Source organism: Cervus canadensis, chromosome 22, assembly GCF_019320065.1.
Source record: "Cervus canadensis isolate Bull #8, Minnesota chromosome 22, ASM1932006v1, whole genome shotgun sequence".
NCBI lineage: Eukaryota > Metazoa > Chordata > Mammalia > Artiodactyla > Cervidae > Cervus > Cervus canadensis.
In genome coordinates, this window is record NC_057407.1 from 13473792 (window position 1) to 13501253 (window position 27462).

General features: G+C 42.2%; 2 protein-coding genes across 3 annotated transcripts; both read right to left on the minus strand.

Moving 5' to 3' along the window:
- Positions 1-1081: 1081 nt before the first annotated feature.
- Positions 1082-17111, minus strand: ACTR8 (actin related protein 8). Of its 2 annotated transcripts, none has more exons than XM_043442704.1 (13): positions 16685-17111; positions 12357-12490; positions 10863-10973; positions 9122-9226; positions 8666-8839; positions 8055-8148; positions 7715-7847; positions 5933-6086; positions 4766-4861; positions 4124-4264; positions 2912-3176; positions 2198-2361; positions 1082-1427 (listed from the first exon to the last, which is right to left on the minus strand). In XM_043442704.1, the coding sequence occupies exons 1-13, from the start codon at positions 17094-17096 to the stop codon at positions 1284-1286; spliced, it is 2127 nt and encodes a 708-aa protein (XP_043298639.1). In that variant the 5' UTR covers positions 17097-17111; the 3' UTR covers positions 1082-1283. The 2 variants fall into 2 exon arrangements, with proteins under 2 accessions (XP_043298639.1, XP_043298640.1); XM_043442705.1 differs by having other exon boundaries at positions 12357-12527; positions 16685-16952.
- A 1741-nt stretch (positions 17112-18852) lies between these two features.
- Positions 18853-24521, minus strand: SELENOK (selenoprotein K). The gene is made up of 4 exons (XM_043442722.1): positions 24367-24521; positions 21089-21179; positions 19522-19605; positions 18853-18946 (listed from the first exon to the last, which is right to left on the minus strand). The coding sequence occupies exons 1-4, from the start codon at positions 24383-24385 to the stop codon at positions 18853-18855; spliced, it is 288 nt and encodes a 95-aa protein (XP_043298657.1). The 5' UTR covers positions 24386-24521.
- Between the last annotated feature and the right edge of the window lie 2941 nt (positions 24522-27462).

The window sequence follows — 27462 nt, forward strand, 5'->3', positions numbered from 1 at the left end:
CAACCCAGAAACGTAAAATCATAGTGTATACACTTAACTAAAAACTAAAAAAAAAAAAAAAACCAACAATAGCATAGTTTTCAGATTGAAGGCAAGGATCCCAAAGAAGAGAAGCAAGTTAAAATTTTGTTACACTGGCAGGCTCTTCTTTGTTTCCAACCTAGTGAGCAGACACTCATGATAATCCTATTTATTTAAAATACTCTTAGTATTTTTCCATGTCCTAAACTTCCAGCCATCCTTTTTTTTTTTTTTGGCCCCAATGCTTACAGGGTCTTACTTCCCTGACCAAGGACTGAACCTATGATAACAGCAGTGAATGTGCTGAGTCCTAACCAGTGGACCACCAGGGAAAGCTCCCAACCATCCTTGTTTCTATGTTCTACTTGCCTGAATTTCTTACCTTCACCTACTTTTGTCCTTCTGCCAGTCCCACCCCCAGCCCCGGTTCTAGAGATCATACTGAACGAGAAGTACTCTGAGAACGTTCACTGTTTTTCAGGTAAAGGAAGACTGGGGAGCTAATGATTAAGTTAGTAATTCTGACAGGTACCTTGTCTAAATTATACATAAACCATTTCTGTTTGGCTTTAGGAAGAAAATGAGTTTTCCTTTTCTGTTTCTGTTTTGTTTTGGTCAAACAGTGACTGGTTTCCTTTCCCAAGCCCACCCCAGATCATGTGGGTAACAAAAGCCAACCAACCCGACCTTAAATCTTTGCTTCTGGAAATCTAGACCTGAGTGGGCCCCGCTATTTTTTGTAATACAAGAGAAAATTTTAAAAATGAAACAAAACAACAACAACAAAAAAAAACAACTTTTTTTTTCCTAAGGAATTTTAGCAGCATACACAAGTCATGACATACTTTTATGCTATACTAGACATGAGGGAAAATGTGTAACCAGACATTTCTCACGATTCATGTACACAGTCACAACCACCCCCATGGGTATGTGAGACTGCCTAACCCTCAGAAGTCAACCTAAAGGAAGGGCTTCACCACCTGAGAACCACTCTACTGCAGCAATGGACATCATCAGGAGTCTGAGACCCCAAGGAAGAACAGGAGAATTCACCACGGAAGACTAAGTTCTTATTTATTCTCAAATGTCCTGACTACAAAAGCAGCATATTTTTTACACCAGCGTAATGTGTTCAACAAAAAAAAGTTAAAATTCATGTATTTTCATGAAACTTAAAAGCACCTAAGTCAATAAATTATACTAAGTCTTTTATACCACAAGGTTTGTGTTGGTCTTCAACAGCGACTTTTCTGTCCATTTCACCACACAAAAGCAGCCCGCTCTCGTAGCATGCGGACACCAAAGCGCTGCCACTCTCTCTGATAAATCCACAGCTCCTGTGTGGTATCCAAACAAGCCAACACTGCCCCTCCCTTCCAGGCAATCAGCCGGGGATCCATGTCCTAGAGAAGAAATGGCAAAGATATTTCAATGAAAACAGACAAGACATACACTTAATCATTTACTGGAATTTAGGGGCAGACTCACGCAGGACCTATTAACTAACCACAGACATTTTCTATTTCAATTCACAAGAAAAATTTTCAGTTTTTATTACTGAGGATGCTATTATTCACTACTTACTATTATTCCACGAACAGTCGCTATAGGCCAGACCATTTCTAAGGATTTAACTTATTTTGAAACTTGAGTGCAATAAATATATCCCATAACCTCTCCCTCTGAATGAAATTTAAACAGAAATATTCCCTGGAATTGTGAGAATGATAAAATACAGACACAATCTGTTTCTAAATTGCTGTGTTTATGGTTTCCATGATAGTTCAAACCAAAAAGATCCTTGAAGATCACCCGGTCTAGGAACCAGCAGGAGATTCTCAATATGAAAGAGATGAAAATGGACTTGTTCTAGTTGACAGTGTGAGAACAGTCAGTCTTCTCCTTGCCCACTCCATCCTTTGACAATGTCAGAAGTCGGTCATGCTAATCTGGAGGACACAGCAGGGACTGAAAGCCAGTAATCCGGTCCCTGAGTCCATAGCTCCTTCCACATCTGTGTGACCTGCTGAAACTAATTTTTCTACTTGCCCCAAGTCCTCGAGAACTCCCTACACACAGACTCATGCCTCCCAGGATTTTCTCTGTTCACATACAACTACAAATAATGCTGTTTCACTGGAAAAGAGTCTGACCTGCACCATGTACAACATACCTTGGGCCTTGTGATCACATCCACATTTTCAATAATTCGCCTGAATGAAGGTGGCATTTTATTGAGAATTCTGTGCTGCAGAAATTCTTGGGCTTTATGAAACATCAAACCACCTCCTACCACCAGGATGGAGCTGTACATCTTCTTTTTGGTTTCATCAGATGCTGAAAAGACAGTGAAATCCCTTTCACGCTTTTTCTCCATATCTACCACCACCCTAGGCCAAGCCACCATCATCCATTGCTTGGTAATGGCAGGAGCCCCTCAAAGCGCTCTCCCCAACCTATCTTCGACAATGCTCCAAGGCAGCCAGAGGAACCTTGCAAAGCACAAAATGTGAGCAAGTTGCTGTCCCCACACATGCCCCGCCCCCCAACCCTGCTACTAGCAGGATTAGGACCTCGATCTCTAAGGGGGCCTACAAAGTCCAGTGTGGTGTGCACCCACCCCTTCCACAGCCTCACCCTGCTTCCTAGTCACACTGGCCTATACACAGCCTTCTTCATCTACTGAGAATGCCTTTATGCGGTAATCTGACTGGTTTTGGCCTTTGGTACTTGGTTCTACGTTCAAGAAGGCCAGGAATCAGATGCTAATACCTGACAATGTCAGCGCAAAGCAGGTCCTCGACAGTTTTTGAATGAACATGCTGCAAGATAAAGCCACACCCTAGCCTGGCCCCGGAGCGCTCTCCCGGCCCCCAGACGCGCTTACAGCAGCAGTCTATGCTGTGCAGGATGGCTTTATCCAGTCCCAGGGCTTTCCCTTCAAACAGCGAGACGGCAGTCTTCCTGGACATCAGTGCAGTGAGAGCCTCCTCAGAATCATTGCCAGCCATCAAACAGTCTCCTTGGGAGGGTCCCAGATCCCCCTCCTGGGAATGCAGTCTTTCTGGAAGGTCAGAGGACTGGCCACGAAGGTCCCCTTCGAATCCAATGGGTTTGGATGCAGACTTCCGGTCAGCAGTAGCCTTCGCAGACTTTAAATCAATCAAAGGGAGAGTCGAATGGATGGTCCGACTATGACAGCGGTCAGTGTCCTCCAGCCGGATGTCCCTCCCCACCACACTGCTGGACGCTCTATAAAACAAAGGCCTGTCCCCGTGTCGCAGACAGGACACACCCCACAGCATACAACCAAGACCCAGTCCCCGCCCCTGGGTACCTGGGTGGGGCGGTATGCAGAAGATGAGGACATGTTAACAAAACCAAAGCAACCCCAGGCTGGCAGGGCAGACCACAGAACTTTCCTAATATTGGTTGGATTTTTAAGACTGACACGTTGATGTTGATGAACTATTCCCCCATGAGTTTTTGAGTATAGTTATTTCAGTGGAGTTCTTGGGCCAGTGGCTGTCACGGGCCTCATTTTCAGACCTTATCTAAGCAACCTCATGCTCAGCTTTGCGACAGGAACAAAGACCAGAGCAGGTTTACAGTCCTCCTCTCTCCATCATGAGCTGCTGTTTCACTGGCAGATAAAAGCTTTAATCTGTGCCGCTGCAGCAGACATCCTACAACTAGGATCAGCTCTGGACAAAGGAATTCAGTTCCTTGCCTGTACCTACCCACCTTTCATGTGATAATTTAAAAGCAGGTGAGAAAAAAAAAATAGGTGAGATTTTACTGAAAATACTACTGGAAAAATACTCAAAAGTAGGAAAAGTGCAGCAATAATTCACACCAAAAGGGAAGCATCATCATTAAATTAACTTTTACATGTGTGGAGTAGTATTCTGAAAATAGATGTTTGCTGAACAAAGAAATCTGCCATCTGGATTTTAAATGTAGACTTCATCCATGGTTCTAAAAATATATCAGCTTTAGCATACTGTCAGACTGCACTCATTGCAACGATCCGTTAAGTGTGGGCAAACTTCTCTCTCAGGCACAGAACTATCTGCTCTCACCCTGAATTACCACAGACCTGTTCCTGCTTGCTCTGCGTGGCCAGCAGGTACTGTTCATCGTGAGGATCCTCAGGGTCACCCTGGGATCTGTGCTGTAAAGTTGTCATTTTCTGTCCAACGATTCCAAAAGTTGCTGGATAAAACAAAGCCATTGGAGCCTGTGCAGGGAAGGAAAAGAATGACTAATCAAGGCTGCTGCCTCCTGAAAAAACTGACCCGTTAAATACATTGTGTCCTTGCAAAAACGAAATTGGCAGGTCAGATGCTGGAAGTCAGATTGAGTAAGCATTCTCTTTTGGAAGGAGCATTATTTCTTCAGTGTGTACTGGGCTCCATCATTAAACTGAATGGGTGATACAACACCTGAGACAGAAATCTCAAAGTGAATGCAAAATAAGTGCCTAGTAAACTACTTTATAATTCCTAGAATGATGCCTCTCTCTAAATAGCAACTCCTCACACAGTGGCTAATTAAAAAGATGACTCAGATCTCTTCTAATCTATACTCTATCAGTGGTTTAAATGCTGGGCTAGCAGCTAATTTACATCCAGTTGGTATTCTGACTTCATGAGGTTTCCAGCAAATACACATTCTCTCAGTCTGACTGAACTTGGCTGCCTTTCTTTCTACCCATGGGAAACATACACCCATACGTTACCTGGAGTTTTTCATCTCCCAATCGAAACTGGTAAAGAAGGGCAGGGGAATCTGGATGTCGAATCTGAAACTCATGGTCTTGAAGCCCAGAGATGTCCTGAATCCGGGGAAAGATGCTGTCAGTGAATCAGGAAAAGTGCACGCACACTCTACAAATAACAAGTCTCTCTGCAGTCTAAATCTCACCCACGAACTTTTACGTGGGTGAAAGTTGCCCTACAACTTTCTACCACTCCCACTGAAACTTAAAAAACAGGACTTCAACTGAACCTTGTTTCTCTTTCAACATTTCTGAAATTGCCACCATCTGAATTTCTGGTTTCTTTCATTATCAATATACACGAATACAAACAATGTCCACAGCAACAAGCAAATTCCCTCAATAACTGGGAAATGTTACCCTGTTCTACATTTCTCAAAAAAATTTTTACTCAGAATTTTATTACTTGGACAAGGTTTTTTAAAAAAAGTCTAAAACGAACAGTATAAAAAGGTAGCAATTCATATACAGCAATGATTAAATGCTGACTGTTCACAGCAGTAAGAAAGTGCTTCAAATGATTCCATTTTATTAACTGTCTGTACCTATGTATCTACCCGCTACTATTCATTACATCTTGGAGAAGGAAATGGCAACCCACTCCAGTGTCCTTGCCTGGAGAATCCCAGGGGCAGAGGAGCCTGGTGGGCTGCCGTCCATGGGGTCGCACAGAGTTGGACACAACTGAAGTGACTTAGCAAGCATGCATGCATTGGAGAAGGAAATGGCAACCCACTCTGGTGTTCTTGCCTGGAGAATCCCAGGGACAGGGGAGCCTGGTGGGCTGCCGTCTATGGGGTCGCACAGAGTCGGACACGACTGAAGCGACTTAGCAGCAGCAGCATTCATTACATCTACAGGTTAATCTTTATCCTTAGAATGATCATAGATCCTAAGAGAGAAATCTACTCTCTTAAAAAAAACTAGCTGTGTTTTCCTGAGTATGAGATACTTCTGTATGGGTCTGATCTTACCAAAAATCTCTCACTTCTTAATAGCTTCAGCCTCAAGGTTTTATCAATTTGGGTTGAATGGGTAGCATAGTACTGTTAATTTTTTAATTATCCTTAAATATCTTCAATTTTTCCTGAAAACAAAAATAATCAGGAATTTTGATTTTGCTCCCACCTGATCCAAATGACAAAAGGTTTCTTTAAGGTGCTGCAGAAGAAGGCAATCCATTTTATTTGTTAACTGGCATTCTCTGTAAGGGAAACCAGCTCGTTGCATCAGCCAGTAAAAGCATCTTGACACATCAGATCCACCATATGCCAGACAGAGCCTAGAGTTAAGAGAAAAGGGCAGCTAAAAAGATGCAAAGGGTGTTCCAAAAATTCAATTAGGCACAGAAAAACAGCAAGTTTCAAGAAATGTTTTAAGGATAAGGTAAAGAATGAAAGGGCAGAATGGATGTAAGGGAGAGAGAAAGGAAACTAGAAAAAACCAGTGGTAAGCATCGAGAAGTAAAAAATGCTACTTGCAAAAAATCCAAGAGACAGAATACACATTAAGTCCAGCTCATTGCCAAGTTCATATGTAAAGCATATGACAGTTGTTTGCCTATCTATGCTTACTGGCAATAATAGAGATGGCAGGGAATAACATCATAAGATAAATCTCTCTTGTGGGAGGAAAACTCAGAGGATACTAGCCACTAACTGAACATTTCCACCATCTGGAAGGATCACTGCTGTGTTGTTTCAGTGGCAGAAGACCTGGGGTCCAGTGTTCTCTCTATATTTCAAGAAGCAATGGCATTACATAATACAAATGGAAGAGCTCAAACAACTCAATCAGGGTTTGACAATGCACTGTAACCTAGGAGGTAACAGCTTAACTTTTCTCAAGGACTGCTTAGACCCTCTTTTAAGTTTGTTTCTATGCCTTAAAAGTCAAACTACCTATGCGAGTGACAGGAAGAATAAAATCATCCTGAAGAAGCCATCCCGGAAGCACAAAATGCTGCAGAGAACTGGTTATACGCACTGCCTGACGTGCTCACCTGTGCTGGGCTCGTCTCAGATAAGCCAGCTGCAAACCTGCTCCGGCTAGTTACTAGTTAATTCTTCTATCAGTGATGATGTACTGAACGGACTGGACCACCACAAAGCTACTCCTCACTCATCAAAAATAATTTGACAAGAAAAGCAAGTACTCAGGAGACCCTGGTGGCCTAATGGTTAGGATTCTGAGCTTTCACTGCTGTGGCCTAGGTTCAATCCCCGGTCAGGGGACTGAGATCCCACAAGGTATACAGTGTGGCCAAAAAAAAAAAAAAGAGAGAGAGAGAAGCAAATACTCAAAATGCTAGCTAGAGAATTTAAACCTAAAAACCTACTGTCTCCTAAATGACTTGCCTATATAGAGCTTTGCTGTGAGTGTGACTGCCACACCAGTGAAAGACACGGAGCTAACACACACAGTTCTCCTGGGGAAATGCAGACAGCACACACCAGGGCTTTCATGACCCCAGTGATGTGAGCTCACACTGTTGCTATTTTTAGTACTTAAGTCATGTGCCAACTCTCTGCGATCCCATGGCCTATGGCCTGCCAGGCTCCTCTGTCCATGGGGCTCCCCAGCCAACAACACTGGAGTGGGTTGCTATTTCCTTCACCAGGGGATCTTCCTGACCCAGGAACTGAACCTGTGTCTCCTGCACTGGCAGGCAGGTTCTTTACCACTGGGCCACCCAGGAAGCCCGGGCTCATATTAGAGGGTTCCAATGGGCAGTTTATAGCCTTGTTCAAATTTGCACTTCCACAATCTCGCTGGCTTCATTTAAAAAAAAAAAAAAAAAAGAAAAGTGAATATATAATTCCTTAAAAAAACTTCTAACTCAAGATACTTTTAGTCGAATAGGCTGTGAAGGAAGAGGAAGCAGAGAATACCTCCTCCCAAGCTCCTCACCGAGTGTTCCGATGAGAGACCCCATCCTCCACACAGCACACACTTGTCTTCTGGTCTCCGACATCTACGATACATGTGCTGCTTAAGCCACTTCCAAAGGTGGCGCACACAGACTCCTGATGGACCACGATCCCTGAAAAACAAAAGGCACAGGGATGATCAGCTGGGGAGCAGGGAAGATCCTGTAACAAATATCTAATTAAGTCTTCGAACCCCCAGGCAAGCATCACTGACCCTCCCAGAATAAGCATTTCAGTGAAGCAGTGAATTAAATCAACTGTGTCAGGAAAAAACAAAACAATCTCATTTCAGGCAGGTTTCCCTGGAATAACAGACATACCTGAAAAACCCATCTTCATTAGGATCATATTCACTAATTCTTTCACATGCTGTTTATTATAGATATCAGGAATTAACAAGATACATCTATAATACTAAAAAGAAGAACAAAGGAGAAAAAGATAAAATGGTTAATATTCAAGTCAGGTGAAAACAAATTTCACCACACCTGTCCTCAGAGAGGATTATCTCTAAAGCAGCAGCAATGGCTAGAGGCCCAAAGTAAAAGCTCAAAGTTCTCTGCTATCTTCTAGGTTTTATTTAAAAAAAAAACAGTTTAACTTTTGTGGACTTTTTTTTCCTTTTGAATTATTTAAAACTTGTGAAATGAAAAATAAGACAACTGATGTGTCCAAAAAAGATCCAGAGAGAAGGTATAAACTCGAGCAAGTTTGCTGATTGCAGAGCAATACAAATACCAAGAACCAAACAAAATGAGGGGAAAAAAACGAAAGCACCAGAGGGGAATTTAGTAAAGGAAAAAAAGATATCCTTAACACCTTAAAGTGGAGAAGGCTTCAAGGACACCGTCTTACAAAGAACTGAGTACAGTGTACTTTTATTGACCAAGAACCTTTAAAGACAATCCAGTAACTGGGAATGTCAGTTTACCTTTAAATCTTTCAGTGGGATTTCCAAGTATTTTTGTATTGCATGAGACCATATTACTTCAATATCGGCCAGAACAGCTGTGAGAGAGCCCCCAGGTCCTGGGTGAATATTTAACTGACCTCTTCTGATAGGCCAGTGAATATTGTAACAGTCCAAAGGATTAACGTACAGGGCCTGGAAAGGATGGGGAGATGAATACATTGTTAGAACTCTTCTCTCAGGGTTTCCCACATTCACATTCAAAAACCAAGGGCCAGAAGTGATCATTAACATTTGCTGACTGTTCTCATGTTCAGAGTGGAGTGTCTAATATCTCAGGGGCCAGTGTGAATATCTGCTCCTCGGGGCAAGATTACGGAGTGCTTGGAAACGACGAGAACTGGGTGGCAAAGCACATGATTTTACAAACAGGACCTGGGTTTTCTTCTTCCCTCTCATTGTAAACAAGTCTCCTACCTCTTCTCCCACCAAAAACTCAGGGTGATGAGATGTGTTTGTCCACTTATTTCCAGAGCAGTGATCTAAAATAGCGGGTCGCATCTGCTTGTTGTAGGAACGTGCCTGAAACAAAGGAACATCAGAAAATTCTCTGAGTCTATGCAAGAAAAAAAGCGGCTGCCCTCTTCTCTTCTCTCTCAGAGTAGATACAGCGGCAGATTTTAATCCTGAATCCAAGATAGGTGACAAAATAGGGATTGGTCACAAGTGGATTCTCCCACCCTTTTCCACAACCTTGATTCTTCTGTCATGTTAACACTTAGGCTGTGATTCACAGCCAGTCTGAAATGAATATTGCACTCTGCTGAAACTTGAATATAGATTTATATATTGGGTTAACCAAACAGTTCATTTGGTTGTTTCTGTAAGATGGCTTAAGTAGCAGTTAGCTGTCTTTAACTTTATTCAAAACAATTGTTAGAATATGTTGTGATAGCTATAACATCAGTGTGCATTTAAAATAAAAACTTGTCAAAACGGGTGAATTTTTGTGTAGCCATCTTAATATTGATGATGGAAAAAAAAGGGCAACGTTTTCTGCATAGTATGCTTTGTTATTTCAGAAAAGGTAAAAATGCAACTGAAATGCAAAGAAAGATATGTGCAGTAATATGGAGAAGGTGCTGTGACTTATCGAATGTGTTAAAAGTGGTTTGCAAAGTTTCACACTGGAGATTTCTCACTGGACAATGCTCCCTGGTCCAGTAGACCAGTGGAAGTTGATAGGGATCAAGTCGAGATATTACTGGAGAATAATCAACATTATACCATGAGGGAGAGAGCCAACATACTGAAAATATTCCAATTGAGCAATGAGTAACATTTGTACCAGCTTGGTTAACTGTTTTGATGTGGCATTGAAAGGGAGTCCTGTATTATGACCTCCTGGAAAACCAAATAATTGATTCCAACAAGTACTGCTCCCAATTAGACCAACTGAAAGAAGCTCTTGTTGAAAAGCATCCAGAATTAGGCAACAGAAAATGCATAATCTTCCATCAGGATAATGTAAGACCACATGTTTTTCTATATGGAAACACTACTATAGCTTGGATGGGAATTTCTGATTCATCTGCTGTTTTCACCAGACACCGCACCTTTAGATTTCCATTTATTTACAAAATTTTTAGTGGAAAAAATTTCAGATCCCTGGAAGTCTGTAAAAGGCACTTGCAATAGTTCTTTGCTCAAAAAGATAAAAAGTTTTGGGAAGACAGAATTATGAAGTTGTCTGAAAAACGGTAGAAGGCAGCAGAACAAAACAGTGAACACATTCAATAAAGTTCTTGGTAAAAATGAAAAATTTGTCTTTTATTTTTACTTAAAAACTGAAGGGACTTTTTGGCCATAAAGACTTGTGTCCATCCCCAGCAGTACTGGTCTATCACGCTAAAAGGACAAACGTAGTAAGAATACAGCTTCGCATCAAGATGCTGGAATCACACACTTAAGACTCTCACGTAAACCAAATTTTCATCAACTTGACATAAGAAACACTACCTTACAAATTGTTTGGCTTGCCTAGACATTTGTACACCAATTCAGGTATTCTGCAGGTAGTTATAAATGGTTTTCTTTCCTTTTTAAAGAAAATCCCATCTTTAATAATTTGCATAATGAAATAGGGAGTGCACACCAATGGTTATGACATAATAGCAGTGGTCAAGGAATGAATCTGAAGAAAGAGCTGAGACCCAACCTGCTCAGGGGACACAGGAATCCGTCTTGTACCATTTGACATCTTTTTAGACCATATTGCTTGATCCACCATTTTAAGGCCATTTTGCCTTTGTTCATTACTTTCAGGTTTCTGGCAGAAAAGAAACAGTGTTGAACAGTATAAATGATTTAGTGAAAAAGAGAAAGTAATGACAAAATACTAATTTAATCTAGCAAGAGGAAATGCTCCCTCATCAACAAGCATGTCCTTCACTTATGTCACATATGTTAACCCTAAGAATTCAAAGTAACCTTTTTATCATTTATAAAAAAAAAAAAAATCAGAAAAGCACCATCACCATAAACCAACTGTTGCAAATATCTATAACCTTTAGGGACTTCTGACTTAATATCAGAGCATAGCTACTTTAAACTTACCAAGTATTTCAAGACTCTTCCATTTATCGATATAATTTTCATGCTTACAATTTTATAGCAATATTTTTTCCTACATGTGTCACTTCACTTAGTTAATGAGAATTCAAGTTATTGTGATATTGCAAAGAACATTCCATAAATACTTTTGAAAAGATTATTTTATTTCTATTTTTACTCCTGAGATTTAGTCCCTAAGACAGAATTAGAAGATCCAAAAATATAAGTGAGTTTTAAACCCTTACATTGTCAAGTTATAGTTAAGCTTAGAAATGGACCTAAGGATGGTTTGCTAGTTATGCTAGAAAATGAAACCCTAAGACCTACCATCAGAATTATAGAAACTGCAAGTTCCTAAAACTACCCTTGATTTAAAGCTTAAAAGTGGATTATAATGTAATATACATATTTAATACCTATCACGAAAAATTTTCCTGTTAATTAACACCCACACAATAGGACACTTACTGCATCCTAAGTAAATGCTTACCCCAAGGACATACTATTTTTTGCCTTTAAATTATGATTTAACCTAAGATTATAACAAGTGCTTATTGGAGGAATTCCATTTGCTACAGATTGAAAATATAAGCTCAATATAAACTCTAAATATCTAGAAGAAAAAATAACGGCAGTCAGTTAACAGACACCTGGATGCATCATTTTAAGAAAGTGACAATTCTGTATTCTCCACTAAAAATCAGCTTCATCAATACCCAATTCATCCTGATGGGTTAGAAAAATTAGTTTTCTTTTGTTACAATTATTTCTGTACAATCTAATATTGTTAGCTCTGATAAAAAATTATATTTGTAACCCTGAACAATGTCATTATTTTAAGATACATTAAAGCTAACAAGATGTTGTTCAAGATTATGACATACACTGAATATCTAAGCCCTCCCAAGGAGACAACCTTGGGCCTTCTCTCCGGGTCCGACATTTCGTGTGTGTGTGGTGTTCTGTTTTGTCCACACAGCGTGACTTGTGGGATCTTAGTTCCCTGACCGAGGACTGAACTTGGCCCCTTGGCAGCAAAAGCAGAGTCTTAACCACTGACTGCCAGGGCATTCCCTCCAAGTCCTCCACTCGGACTTACATTCAGTCCCTCTCTTAGGAGCCAGTTGTCCTTGTACAGCGGCTGCCCTTGTTGTTTGTGTCTTCGTGCAATGACGTGAGGAATGCTGGCAGGAAGTGTGTCTGTGGCTCGACCAATCCTCAGAGTTGTGGAACCTGGATGTATGACAACAATGAAGTTGCTCTGGATTTGCTGTAAATATAAAACATGGGAGTGTGACTTTAGTAAGTAACACAGATGGGAACAGACTAGACTACGAAGTTAGTTTCCAGTAATGACTATCAGACTCAAAGGTATCAAAATAATTCGGGAAAAGTTCTCTGAGAGTCCGCCTGAATGCAAACTCATTTTGTATCTGTGTTTCGAGGATCTGACTCATGGCACATAGGTCAACAAATCTTTGTTTAAATGAATGAAATCCTAAGTACCCAGTGCAAATCAAGCTATGATTTGGGGGTGTTTCTGTGCCAAGCACTACAGGTACAATGGTGACAAGGACAAAGTCCCACCCACTAGAGAACCTTCCATTTACTAAAGAAGACAGTTAAATAAGGAATAAGAGTGTGGGGAATACTATGACTCATGAAGTCCTGGGTTCCTTACATCTGAACACCTAAAGATCCTTGTTAAAAAGACAAACTAAAAAAGACCCTACGGCTTCACTACAAACTTTCTGATTCAGAATCTTCTGGGAGAGACAGCCTAGGAATCTGCAATTTACAAAAGCTCCTGAGGTAATCAGTATCATCACTCAGATGTGACAACATTGGCTGAGTAGGTGAGGGAAGAAATGTAGTATTAGAACAGAATCACTGTTTTCTAATGCTGGAAAGTAAGGCTCAAAACAGGAACCATTTTCGAGAATGAGCATAAACTGTATTTTGGTCACTGTTTTTTAAATACTTTACCCTTATTGACTCTGTGCTATTTACCTAATCTGGTAAGAGTTTGGAGTTAAAAAGCCAGAGTTCACAATTCTATTTTGTATGTCTGCCTTTCACCACCCGTACTTGGGAGATAGTCAACAAGGATTGACAAAGCACAAATCAAGACAGTGGGCTAAAGATCCATAGTTCTCAAGGGAGAAGACTATAACCAGAATGACTGGGGAACCTTTACCATGGAAACATGCTGAGGGACTCAGCGGGGGACTCAAAGGGACTCCAACAATCCTTTTGACAAACAGATGCCTGTTGAGAATGGCCTTTCCAGCTTGACTCCTCAGCCAGCACCTACTCCGTTCCACCGGATGGCTACAGTTGTGTCTTCCTGGCACGCCCCCTTTTAAAGCATTTCTGTAACTTGTCCCTAAGATACAGTTCAGAACCTCCAAGATCAGGACCCTGCCTATTTCTCCAGCTTTACTCTAGAACTACTTCCTTTTCAGTCTCTTGGTCTTCCGAATCCAGACGTCTCCCGATTTCTTAGCTTACAGGGCTAACCGTCAGGCCTGCACAGAGGCACTTCCCTTCGTCTGCAATGTTCTTTCTCCCTTTTAAATCGTACTCTTCCCTTCAGGGCTTAAGTTAAATGTCATTAGACCAGGTGTGTTTGTCCTGCTGTAATAAAATCTTATGGCACGCCTCCTTTTCATGACACTTGTCATTTTTACAATGATTTACTGTCTCTCCCAGAAGACAAAACCTTCATGTAAGAGGGGACTGTTACTGTCTCGTTCACTACTCTATGCCCAGGGCATGGCACAGAGGTTATCGGTTGAGTGGTGATGGCACCACCTCACAAGGCCTGGTGCTATTCAGCAGACTCCTCAAGCTCTTGTGTGTTATGGCAGACAACATATATCTAGGAGACTGAGTTAAACCGACGAGGCTGCTTGCCATCAGGGACAGGGTGGTGATGGTTGAGTTGCTAAGTCATGTCTGACTCTTCCGCAACCCCATGGATCCTAGTCCCCCAGGCTCTTCTGTCCATGGGATTTCCCAGACAAGAATACTGGAATGGGTTGCCATTTCCTTCTCCAGGGGATCTTCCAGACCCAGGGATCAAACGTGCGTATCCTGCTTGGCAGGCGGACTCTTTACCAATGAGTTACCTGGGAAGCCTGCCGTCAAGGACACCTGTACCCCATCAATGGTACACAGGCTGCAGGACACTGATTGGGAAGCTCTGGGGTAGTAAACACAATTTTCCAAACTCTGGACAAGGACTTTTTAATAATTACATATTTAACATATTAGAAAATAACTAGCCAGTGAGCCCTACATATCATTTCCTGGACATTACTGCTTAAGAAAAGATTCAGAAGAAAAAAAAAAAAAAGGCATTTAGCAAATAACAGTAGAGGTGCCACAGAGGATATGGAAAAACCAAAAGGTGCTACATGACTGATTGATGTTAAGCAAATATTCCAACAGTGGTTAAGGGCCCAGGCTCTGGATTCACAGATATGGCTTCAAATTCAGACAGTGCCACTTCTTGGCTCTGACTGAAGTTCCTACCTCAGAGAGCTACTCTGAGGATTAAAAGAGTTGATCATGCAGCTCGGAGTCCGGCTAGCTCTTCCAAAGTTCCCCTTCAGAAGAGGCCAGGCTCTGCCTTATACCACTCTCATGAGGACACCCGTCTTAAGATCTCCAGTCTCATTTCTTGCTCTCTTCCTCCTTCATTCAAGACATTCTCACCTCCAACACTTTCCTAGGCTCTCTTGGCCCAGGTCTCCTCCACGATGTTCTCCTGCCCTCACACTCCCTATTGCTAACTCCTAAGTATCTTTTAGGTCTTTGTATAGGTGTCAGCTGCGTGGAAGAAACTGTCCCAAGCTGTCAGGGTTGGAGGAGGTATCTGCTGTGTGTGTCCAATACTTCCCCCTGAAAAACATTTACTTCTGCTTCATTGACTATGCTAAAGCCTTTGGGCTGTGTGGATCACAACAAACTGTGGAAAATTCTTAAAAGAGATGGAATACCAGACAACTTTACCTGCCTGCTGAGAAACCTGTACGCAGGTCAAGAAGCAAGTTGGAACCAGACATGGAACAACAGACTGGTTTAAAATTGGGAAAGGAGTACATCAAGGCTGTATATTGTCACCTTGCTTATTTAACTTTTATGTAGAGTACATCATGTAACATGCCAGGCTGGATAAATCACAAGCAGGAATCAAGACTGCTAGGAGAAATATTAATAAACTCAGACATGCACATGATACCACTTTAATGGCAGAAAGTGAAGAGGAACTAAAGTGCCTTTTGATGAAGGTGAAAGACGAGAGTGAAAAAGATGGCTTAAAACTCAACATTCAAACAACTAAGATCATGGCATCTAGTGCCATCACTTCATGGCAAACAGATGGCGAAAAAAATTGAAACAGTGACAGACTTTATTTTCTTGGGCATCACTGCAGGCGGTGACTGCAACCATGAAATTAAGACGCTTGCTTCTTGGAAGAAAACCTATGACTAACCTAGAGAGCATGTTAAAAAGCAGAGACATCACTTTTGGTTGGTCAACAAAGGTCCATATAGTCAAAGCTATGGTTTTTCCAGTAGTTATGCAAGGATTTGAGAGTTGGACCATAAAGAAAACTGAGCATTGAAGAACTGATGCTTTTGAACTGTGGTGCTGGAGAAGACTCTTGAGAATCCCTTGGACTGCAAGATCTAACCAGTCAATCCTAAAGGAAATCAACCCTGAATTTCATTGAAGGCACTCATACTGAAGCTGAAACTTAATACTTTGGCCACCTGATGCGAAGAGCTGACTCATTTGAAAAGACCCTGATGCTGGGAAAGATTGAGGGCAGGAGAAGGGGACGACAGAGGATGAGATGGTTGGATGGCATCATCCGACTCGACGGACATGGGTTTGGGTGGACTCCGGGAGTTGGTGAAGGACAAGGAGGCCTGGTGTGCTGCAGTCCATGGGGTCGCAAAGAGTCGGACACGACTTAGCGACTCATCAACAAAAATGGTGCTCTGCACTAGTCATCCCACATCAGGCCTAGCTACCTACTGCCCCAACTCAACTGGAGCTTTCTCCTCCCGCCTCCTGCTCTCAAAGTGGAAGAATCCTAGAGAGTGGGAACTGGGAAGGCCCCGACACACCATCCAGTCTGCCCCCTCAACCGTACGACAGTAAAGTACAGCCCAGTCCGGGTCTCACGGTCCGGAAGGGGCTCGTACTGCAGTTGCTGGGGGCGACCGGTGGGGACGCAGGGACCGCGCCGTCTGCCCAGTGCCCTCGGGGCGAACGGGAAATGACCCCCTTGCACCACCCACCCGGGTGGGGGCCCGAAGCCTCGCGTCGCTCGCCAGTCTCCTCCCCTAGCCCAGCCCCGCGGCCCCCGCCCGGCCCGGAAGCCGAGTCCCAGGCCCGCCCCCGCCGCCTCACCTCCTGCAGCGACTCCGGCACCAGCGCGGGCACGATGGGTCGCTTCACCCCGCGCTGCTCCTTCTCCTTCTCCCCGCCCTTCTCCTTCCCGTTCTCCGCCTCTCCCTTCTCCGCCTGGGTCATGTCGGCCGCCGACGCCCCTCCAGTCTCTGGCTTCAGTGACGCGACGCGAATGCCAGAGAATTGGTCTCAGCGCAGACGATACCTCCCGAGCGACTGTCTCCAGACAAGGTGGCCGCCAGGCGTCGGCCCAGAGGCTTCCGGGAAGGCGGAAGGGCGGAGCTGCACGAAGCGGGCGGGGTGGGGAGTGGATTGGGCGGATGCTTCTGCGATTGGTTCTGGCTGCAGCGTGCCGGCCGCCTACTTGTGTTTTGTTTTGCGTACTTGCTGTTGAATAGGGGATACCTAGCATCTCGCTTACACCTCACTCGTGTTTCTTCTGGCTTCTCAGACAACGTGCATGATTTTAGTCCTCGTTCTTCACTGACTGTGCTCAGTCCGGCCTCGGATGTTAGTATTCCCTGGAGAGTTTAGGGCACACTTCTTGGAGGACTTGATCCAGTTTCATGGCTTTAAATAGGAAGATAACTCCCAAATATGTATTTCCAGTTTGGATCTCTCCCTGATAACCAGTTGCTTCTTTAGTATCTTCACTTAGATGTCTACAAGGCATTGCAAACATATACAAAATGGAACTCTTGATCCCCCATATCTACTCTCACTTAAACCATCCTCAGCAAGTTTCACTGTTTCTTCAGTCACCCACATCTTCTACAACCAAACCCACCAGCAAATCCCAGTCTCTGAAATATGCCTTCAATGCAACCACCTCTCCACCCCTACTACCATTACCTAGTCCAATCTACTATCTCACTTGGACCACAACATCTTCTAAACGCAATTCCCTGCTTCCAATCTTGTCCACCTGTGATCTGGTCTTTATACAAACCAGTGTATTAATGCCCCTACACTCCTATTTCCAGGCAGAGTTGAATAAATACTTACAAATGGGTACAAAAACACTTTTACCTGAACACCTTGGATCCAAAGACTGTTAAACACAAAATAGAATTGTATTATTCATTTTTTCATAACTATTTCAGTGCCTATTACACATAGCCACTGTTCAAAGCACTGGGATAAAGAAAAATCCCTAACCAAATAGAGCTTTCATTCTAGTGAAAGAAGAAGAGTTACCTGCATTCAGATGGGGTTAAAGCCAACAGGTAGCATCTTTAGAACTAAAATTGGCAGACAGCACTGAAGTCCATAATTTTAAAGTCCATTTATCAAACATATATTCTGTAGCTCAGGTCTGTTGGTTATGGCTTTATAAGTACCCTGCTAATTACATTTGGTAGCAAATAAGACATACTGTATTAAAGATCCATGGGACAGATAGGTTTTAAGATTAAAAATTAATTCAAGAGCATAGATATCATATGCATACCATTGAAATAAGCACAGTGATTTATTTATAAATGAAAACAAAAAACCCAACAATGAACAATATTTCATAAGTTGAAAAAGGTGACACTAATAGTATTTAATACACAGTCTTTTATTTTCCTTCAAATTTGCAGCTTTTTGAGTTTTAATTATATAAAGATGAGAAGTTGAGAAGTCAGCTTTGTAACCTAAAAATATTTACTTATTAAAACTATATTAACACTTTCACAGACGATACAAAAAAAGATGAGACAAACGTGCATTTATAGAACTGCGTGTCAATCATGCCAGATCCCTGCGGAGGGAATTCCCAGCATGACCTCATTCGTCTGTGAGGACACAGAGCAATCCTTGTTTAGACGTACACATTCATCTAACTTGTCCCGCATGATCAGCACTCCATTTCTTGATGGTTTCCTTCTATTAATGTGCACGTCCAGTTGTCTGCTTCTTAGAGCAGACATTTACCTAAAAGAAAACATTATAATAGTTACTAATTGGTAATTCGGATCTGTATGAAAAACTCAGTCACTGCATGTTGTAAAACCTTCTTCAAAAGACATCTTGATTCAAAAGATAAGTTTTCAAGGGTTAAGATATAAATATTTTTCCAAATAAGACATCTGAGTATAAAATGCTGTGACTTCTATTTTCCTAAAGAAAGCCTTCCTAAGGAGGCATTTTCCAAATGAAATCTCTGGAGAACTACAGACTGTAAGTTACCTTCCTCATCCACCGGCCATTGGAGGAGGATTAGGGCCCTGCAGATGATTAATTCGACCCATTCTTCTCCTGGGGGGGTTTCCTGGTGGCCTAAGATAAGAAAGGTTAATTTCTACTGTTTAGTAGGTTCTTTTCAAACACTCAAATAGATCCTTTTCTTAATTTAAAATAGGAACTACCATTTAGATCTGAGTTGAAAATTCAAATACTGCAAGAGACCAGACACATTACACAAATGAGGAAAAGTGAGTCAAGCAAGAATTACGATAAACTGAACAACATCTATAAATGCCTACCTGAAACCCAACTCCAGGTTATTTTAGCCATATGGAAACACAAGCCTCACCCAGTGCTGCTGGATCTTGAGATTTCCATTAGCAGCTGGAAATCTACAGACTTTAAAGTGAAATCTCCAGATTTTAATGTTGACCATCACTTTTCATTCTCTAATTTAGACTTTTCCCATAGGATATTTGATGTATTTAGCTTTGTCAGATTAACTCAGATTATCAGATCAGAGGCAACTTGCTTGATTTACAGTAATGCATTGATTTTGTAAAATAGAATTTAAGCCTTTAAATGAGCCTATGTCTGTCTGCCTATTTTTAATTTAATAAATTACACAGAGGGATAAAAACATCTTTTATTAATTTAAAAAGTTATACCCTCTTCCATCATCATATCTGGAATCAGATGAGCTTCCGTAGCCTCTTCGCTTTTTCACATCTTGTTGAAGCAGAGTTCTGAAACTAAAAGGGGCAGAAAACAACAGAAGATCCACTTTCAACACTGTAAAATTTCCATGGCTTCATCTATCATCTCTGTGGGAGGAAGACTAAACTAACTTAGCTCCAAAGCCCCATTTCTTGAGGCCAGCTGGACAACACCATCTATCACAAACGCAGGTTTCAACATAGTATGCTGTGTTCTGTGCCAAAGCTACCATCCCTTGTCTTTCTTATTTGCGATAACTCTTCTAGACAGTCTACGAATGACTCTGAAACCAGAGTCAACTCCAACTTTCTTCCTCTGCTCTGTCTTGGTTGTTAGGCCCCAGAAACTGCTTTTATAGTATTGCATCCTACTTCCTGTGCCAAAAACTTACCTAATGTTACCTTGGGGAAGGAGGGATTGAGGTGGTATGCCAGAGGCACAGGGCTTTCTGGGAATTCATTTAAATGGAATGTTCTTTATTTGTAAAGGGGAAAGGATTTAACTAAATTAAATTAAAATTTAACTAAATTAATTAAATAAACAATATGGAGGTGAAATCTGTAAGAGATTGCAAAGAAGTTTTGCAGTGAGTACCATAACTTAGGCTTCTCTATCCCCTGTTGTATTTCTCTATGGTAGTCTCTTCCATTTTCCCCTTTTAATTTATGCTACATGCAGCCACTAGATTAAACTTTATATACCAGAGCTACCATCAAATTAAGTATAAATATCATAGGCTGATTTTCAAACTTCTCTGCCATCTTTCCTGTGTCTCTCCCACCTGGAATAACCTTCTCTGATGTCCACCTCCCACCATCATGCCCTCCCCAAGGCCCCTTTTAAAATGAAGATATTTACTGACATTAAAGTCAACGAAGGAACTATCTCCCATATCTCTGCATCTCTGCAGTTCTTGGCCCACGAGGCACTCAAATGTATATTTAAACTTTGGATGAATAAGACTTATTAGTAGTTGATGAAAAATTTTCATAAAATAGAATATGAAAGATCAAAAAAAAAATTTAACTAAGAATTGCTTGAAATTATGGTGAATTATGTGTATCCTGTGTATCGATGCTAATCCTTCATTTAAGAAAAAAAGTTTATGGCTTGGGAGCTTTTAAAATTCAAGATCTAATTCCCCTTGTTTACTCATTGTATACTGTGCAATAAAAGCTGCACGTACACATGAAAGGCGGAAATAACAGAAAGTGAGGTATGTCACTGGGCAATAGAAAGAGTTGGTCTGGCCCCATAGCTGCAGGTTGAAATGGTTACCAGGAGGGCCAAGTCATGGTCAACCTTACTAACTCAAGAAGATATTTGTAATCATACAAGGTGTTTGAGGGGAGTTTTACCAGTATACAGGTCTTCATCTCCCTTAGAAAAGCTACTAATAAAAATCACAATTGAAAACTCTTCAGGAAAGCTGAGCTTGTTTAAGATACCAACATAATGTCTCTAATGTACCTTTGTAAACTTAAATATCAGGGATACTAACAGCACTACTATACTTACAACAAAACCACGAACTCAGCTATTCCCCAAAAGAAATCTGTTATGAAAGATAGTCTCCATGGGGACTGACTCCTGCTGTCCAACACTTGTCCTGCAGATAAGAATGAAGAAACTTCAGTTAGTGCTACAAATCCCTGACACAAGACACATTACACTTAATCAGTCGGGTAACAATCATAAGCTCAATTTTCAACATGTTCGCTGTTCCAAACAGTCTACGCAAGAAGTCTGTTATGTGTATATGGTCCTAAGGAAAGGTTCCGGGAAGTGAAGCTCTGTGATCTAGAGGTCATTTCTTGCATATGTCAAATAATGCCTCCTTTATAGTTTGTAATTTTTGGTGGGTGACATTTCAAGAATTTTTTCTTTTTTTTCTTTTTTAATGAGGTAAAAATATACACAAAAAATTTTATCATTTTAATCATTTTAAGTGTACAATTCTATGGCATTAAGTACATTACCGTACAACCATCATCATCAGCCACTTCCAGAACTTTTCCGTCTTCCCCAACTACAACTCCACACCCCTAAACACTAACTCCCCATTTCTCCTGCTCCCCAGACCCTGAAAACCACCATTCTACTTTGTGTCTCTATTAACTTGACTGCTCTAGGAAATCTGTACAAGGAGTCATACCCTACTTGTACTTTAACAACTGGCTATCTCACTTAGTACAGTATCTTTAGGATTCATCCATATTGTAGCATATGTCAAAATATCCTTACTTTTTTAGGCTGATGAATATTCCACTGTATGCATATACTACATTTCGTTTATCCATTCATCTATTGATGGGCATTTGGGTTGCTTCTACGTTTTGACTACTGTGAACATGCTGCTAAGAACATGGGTGTACAAATATCTGTTTATTCAAACATTTTGAGGAAACAAATGAGATGAATGAGTATAAAGCGTTCACACCACCTCCATTTCCTAAATGTGTTTGGAGTATTTCTTTCACTCACAAAGTCTCTTGCCTAGATAAAAAGACTGTTTATACATACTCTTAAAATCTTCATAACCCTGTAACAGTTGTTATGTTAAAATTCCTATAAGTCAAAAAATTCGTGTGCTCTAAGTACTAAAGAGAATTTGGCTTATGGCTATTTCTTTAACAGAATGCTGTTGATCCTAATTACAGACTCCAGTTTTATCTTACAGAAAAATGCGTCTATTTTTCAAACCACTTTAAATAATAGAAGCTGTATCAGGAAAAGTGAATATAGAGTTTCAGTCTTGTAAATGAACAGGTCAGAATATTTTGATAGAAGAGCCATCTGTCAACTACCTGTTCTCTCCATTTTCCCAAGGGCTTCACCACACTCACTGCCACCCTCCAGCTACAGCTTTCCCTCTTTCACAGACCAGCTTACTTTCAGTATCCACCTGGATCTGAGCTCTTACAGAGCTATTGAGAAACGGGGGCTACTACAGCATGTGAGGGCTTCCCAGGTGGCTCAGTGGTAAAGAATCCACCTGCAATGCAGGAGACATGGGTTTGATCCCTGGGTCCGGAAGATCCTGGGGTTGGGAGGATCCCCTGGAGAAGGATATGGCTACCCACTCTCGTATTCTTGCCTGGCAAATGCCACGGACAGAGGAGCCTGGTGGGCTACAGTCCATGGGGCTGAAAAGAGTCTGACGCTGACATGACTGAGCAACTAAACAACAGAGCGTGAGTGATTGGCTTGCTTCTGCCTCTTACTAGCTCTGCATCATTGAGACATTTTTCTTCTCTAAGAAAAAGCATTCCAAGACTAGTCATCATACAGAATTGTTGGAAAAAGTCATTTGACAGTAAGAGAAAATTTTTGTCACCTATGAAATACCGATACAGTCCTTCTAAGAAAACAGATCTAACTAGAACTGGTCAATTTCTTCCTTTGCAGTTCTAAAGAGCCTATGGAATGCATTTGTACCATTCAGCTTTTTGTGCTTTTTCTCCCAGTTTCCGAAGGCAGAAACTTCTCCTCCCAATATCCTCGGATAGAAATAACTGGCTTGAATGCAACTGGCATTTCTCAACTATACAAGTGAGATTAGAGGTCCTAATAAGACTTTATTTATGTAGGTGAAAAACAGTAATGCATACACAAGACACGCTACAAATACACGTAGTCAATAAATAATAGAAGCTGCCAGCCTTAACCACAAAGGATGTAACACAAAGTCTGCAAATGCCTAAAACCAAGATTAAACTTTGATTTTTAGCATTCAGCAACCTGTTTCAGAGATTTTTAAGTAGTTGAAAAGGAGGAGAAGAGAGATTTTGAAAAGCAAATAAATGCAAAGTGCGCTCAGCCAGAAGACTTCAGACTACAGTATCTTCATAGCCTTTTAAAATAAACAGATGATTCAAAACGGAACCAGGATCTGCCTCCAGTGATGCAAGAACGAGTTAAGAGGGCAACAAGACATTTGTGTCACCTGAGTCAAACAAGTGGGCAGGCAGTTCTGACATTTTTCCCAGTCATACTGTGTCTTTCCTTTCCATTCATTGTCTTTGGGGAACCACTAAATTAAGTCTCTCTCAGCTTCTCCATTCCAGGAATCAACTTGTTCCTACAGGGAGTGCTATTTCTCCCTATGCCCCTTGAAATTAAGGCAGAAAATTACCTGCGTGACAAGCTCTCTCACCTGGGGGGAAAAAGTCTACCCAAAGCTTTTAGTCCACTCTCTTACAAGTTTCGGAAAGAGGCAGCGTAGTAGTAGATAACCGCAAGGAAGCTGACGTCAGCCAACCGGCGTTAGAAACCCGAATGAACCATCATAACTACATCTGTGATCCTGGGCAAACTAACTAATCCGGCTGCGGCTAAGTCTCCACCCGCAAAACAATACGGTTTCACCCGGATAAAGCGATATAGAGACAATGTGTGGACACAAGAACGACTCTTTAAAAAAAAGTGTCCGAGGCATAAGAAAAAGCAACGCAGATGGTGTAAACACTGTGGTCTTTTCTATTAACACTTAAGGACACTGACGACCGAAAAGGAAAGACCACTTTTCAAAACCCACAGTCAGAAGCTCCAGGAGGGCGAGATCGCCGGACACTCGGCACAGCCGTCACCAAGGGGACCTCAGCCCCTGCCGCCGGCTCAGGGACGGTCGGCTGAGGAGCTGCAGGCCGGGGCGACTTCGCCCCCAGCTACATTTGGCCGGGGGGCGTGCCCGGGAAAGTGGCGCCGGGCCGGCGGGCGAGGACGGAAGAAACCCGGGGTCCGGCTTCCCAGGATATCCCAGGACGGAGGTCGCCCACGTTGCCCCTTCAACTCACCATTCGAGATGTAAACCATCTTGCCTCTCCTCTGCCTTCAGAGCGACGGCGACGCCTGGCCCCTCTTGGATTCCGTATCTCCCTCCGCGCCTCCCTCTGACGTCACAGGCCGTGAATAGACAAAACGGTAACAGAGAAGGGAGGTGGACAGAGCCCATTGGTTCTACGGGGACACGTCCCCGCCGGGCGTTTTGTCCACGTCACGCCGGCGACTTCCGGTGTCAAGCGGCGGCTGGGGCCGGGGGTTGGATGTGACGTTGCGGATTTAGTCTGTGAACAATCGCTTTCTCTATGAGAGCTGGTTTGCTCCGTCTGGAGAAGGGGCGCTGCTTTCTAGCTTGGAGGGCCCAAGGCTGGGGAGGCAAGGCTACGTATGGAGTGGCTCGAAGAACCGCTCGCAGGAGGAGGTTCCTGAGAATTTTCCAAAATTGTGGATCTTTGAGGGTGTGCCGGTAGGGGCCTTAAGGGAGGAGACGGTGATGAAACCGAAAAGAGCCTTATCGTGAAGCCGTCGGGAATACACAGGCACTCTCTAGACGATGCGCTAATTCTCTCTAGAACGTGTTTCTACTCTTGGTTCGCTGGAAGTGGATGGAGTTTTTATCAGCTCTTGTGAGATAGCTGAAAAATACTGTGGCGCGAGGTAGCTCTACCTTACTTGGCTAGTTTTTTTTATTCCTGGCTACTGCGTGATATGGGGCTTCCCAGGTGGCTCACGCCTGCCACCGCAGAAAATGCGGGTTCCATCCCTGGCTGGGGAAGATCCCCTGGAGAAGGAAATGGCATCCCACTCCAGTATTCTTGCTTGGGAAATCCCGTGGATAGAAGCGACTGAGGCTGAGCACACCCTCATTGTGTGATAATGCCAGCACTGTGGAGGTGACAGGTGAATGAGAAGCCATCTCCTAGTCATTGATTAAAAATGGACCACATACTTTGTGCTGATGGCTACTTACTCCTCCAGCCACCGGGCTACTTTCTGGTCCTTTACCATGGCAATCTCATTGTTGTCCCTTTGCTTTTGTCCTTGGCTGTCCTTTCTGTATGGACTCCCTTTTTTTTTTTCTTCCCGATGTCAAGCCATGTGTGTTGTATCCTCAGAAACTTCCTAATCACCTTAACTAAAATGAGATTGAAAATTACATTTTGGAAATAATATTTTGCATTTAACGATGTGTGCTAAGATTGTATGTTCCAATATCTAGAATAAACAAATATTTATTTTCATGTTGACTTCTTCAACAGCAGTTTTCCCCCCAACAGTGCATACTGCTGCTGCTGCTAAGTCACTTCAGTCGTGTCCGACTCTGTGCGACCCCATAGGCGGCAGCCCACCAGGCTCCCCCATCCCTGGGATTCTCCAGGCAAGAACACTGGAGTGGGTTGCCATTTCCTTCTCCAGTGCATGAAAGTGAAAAGTGAAAGTGAAGTCGTTCAGTCCTGTCTGACTCTTTGGCCCTCATGGACTGCAGCCTACCAGGCTCCTCCATCCATGGGATTTTCCAGGCAAGAGTACTGGAGTGGGTTGCCATTGCCTTCTCGGAAAGTGCATACTAGGACAAGATAATATCCTTCATCTGAAATTTTTGCATGGCAATCATAGAGGTTTCTTTCTGCACAAATATTGACATGGGGTCATTAATTTTCCCAAGGACCTTTCTTAACACAAGCCATGCCATCATCATCTCTTACCTGCTCTTATCTAGTTGTCTTCTACCTGAATTCCCAGCTTCCACTCTTACCAGCCTTAAGCAGTTTTCACACTGCAGCAAGACCAGCCTTAAAGAGTTTTTCACACTGCAGCAAGAGTGAAATTAAAGAGGAAGTAATTTCCTGCAACCTTTTAGACACTAAAATTTAGTGATTTCCTATTGGTCCTAAGATCCAGTTCCTTGTCACCATCTACAGGCCCTTCATGACCTACCCATTTGATTCCCCCTTCACTACACCTCCTGCCACAATCCCACCGAAATTTTGCTCTAGCAGCATTGTTCATTTAGTCTCGAGCACCCAAGTTCTTTCCTGCCTGCAAGACTGCATGTGCTTTTCCTTCTGCCTGGGGCACTCTTACCCTGACTTCTTGCACATCCAGCTCCTTTCATCTTTTAGGTCTTAGGGCTTAAGTGTCACCACTTCTGAATTCCTTCTCCAGGCCTGTCATCTCCATGATTATTTTCTTCATAGTACTTATCACAATGTGAAAATATTTTATGTCATAACTGGCTTGTTTCTTTCTGGAAAACATAGGATGTAAGAGGTCCAGAATCTTACCTGCCTTGTTCCCTCTTACATCTTCAAAGTCTGTCATAGTCCCTGACAGGTAGTAGGTACTCACGTATTTGTTGGTAGAAATGGGAGGGAGAGAAAGAGAGAGAGCCATCTAAAAGGTCCCTAAAAATCTCCCCAATCACGAAAGGTGGAAGAACTAATATTAGGATCTCCCGGGTACTAGACAAATGGCTCTGTCCCCTTCATCCCTCTCTCTAGATTGTTTCTTCCTCAGATTTTAATGCTGTAATTACCTAATCAACTACCTCTAGCCTTTCCCACTCCATTTCATGCTATTTCCTCTTTCCTGCTCACCCCTTTGGTTTCTTCCCACCATCTGACAATGAACACCTCCGCTTCCCTGGTCTGGCATTGAGGGCTTCCTAGATATATCTTCTTAGGTTTATCTCCATGATTAATTTCCTAATGGATCTTTTCCCTCCTTGTTGCTTCTGCTTATTTGTTTCCTGGTGATGGGAATCTTCCCCACCTCTTTAAATCTAATCCATCCTTAAGGTGAGGCATGTTCCTATTAAATGAAATAATGAATAGCAAATGTGAAAGGACTTTGCAAACTGAAAAAATACGTATTTCATATAGGTAGGTAGATAGATAATAGATAATTAGTAGCAAGATGGGCTGGGCACAAAGAACATTTCCCCCCTTTCCCTAACCTTTCATGTAAATAACTAACTGCATGTTAGTTACCAGCCACATGTGGCAGTTGAGTAGTTGAAATATGCTTTAGTCTGAACTGAGATCACAATAGATGAGAGATATAAAATGAAATAATGCCAAATACCTCAATTTTTAATATTGATTACATGT

Coding starts and splice junctions, on each gene's coding strand:
- ACTR8 (XM_043442704.1), bottom strand. CDS start 17,096: ATGCTAGGTATCCCCTATTCAACAGCAAGTACGCAAAACAAAACACAA. Junction 3,177..4,123: donor CGCAGAGCAAGCAGGAACAG/GTCTGTGGTAAT, acceptor ATTGATTTAAAG/TCTGCGAAGGCTACTGCTGA. Junction 2,362..2,911: donor GCACAGCATAGACTGCTGCT/GTAAGCGCGTCT, acceptor CTGTCTTTTCAG/CATCTGATGAAACCAAAAAG.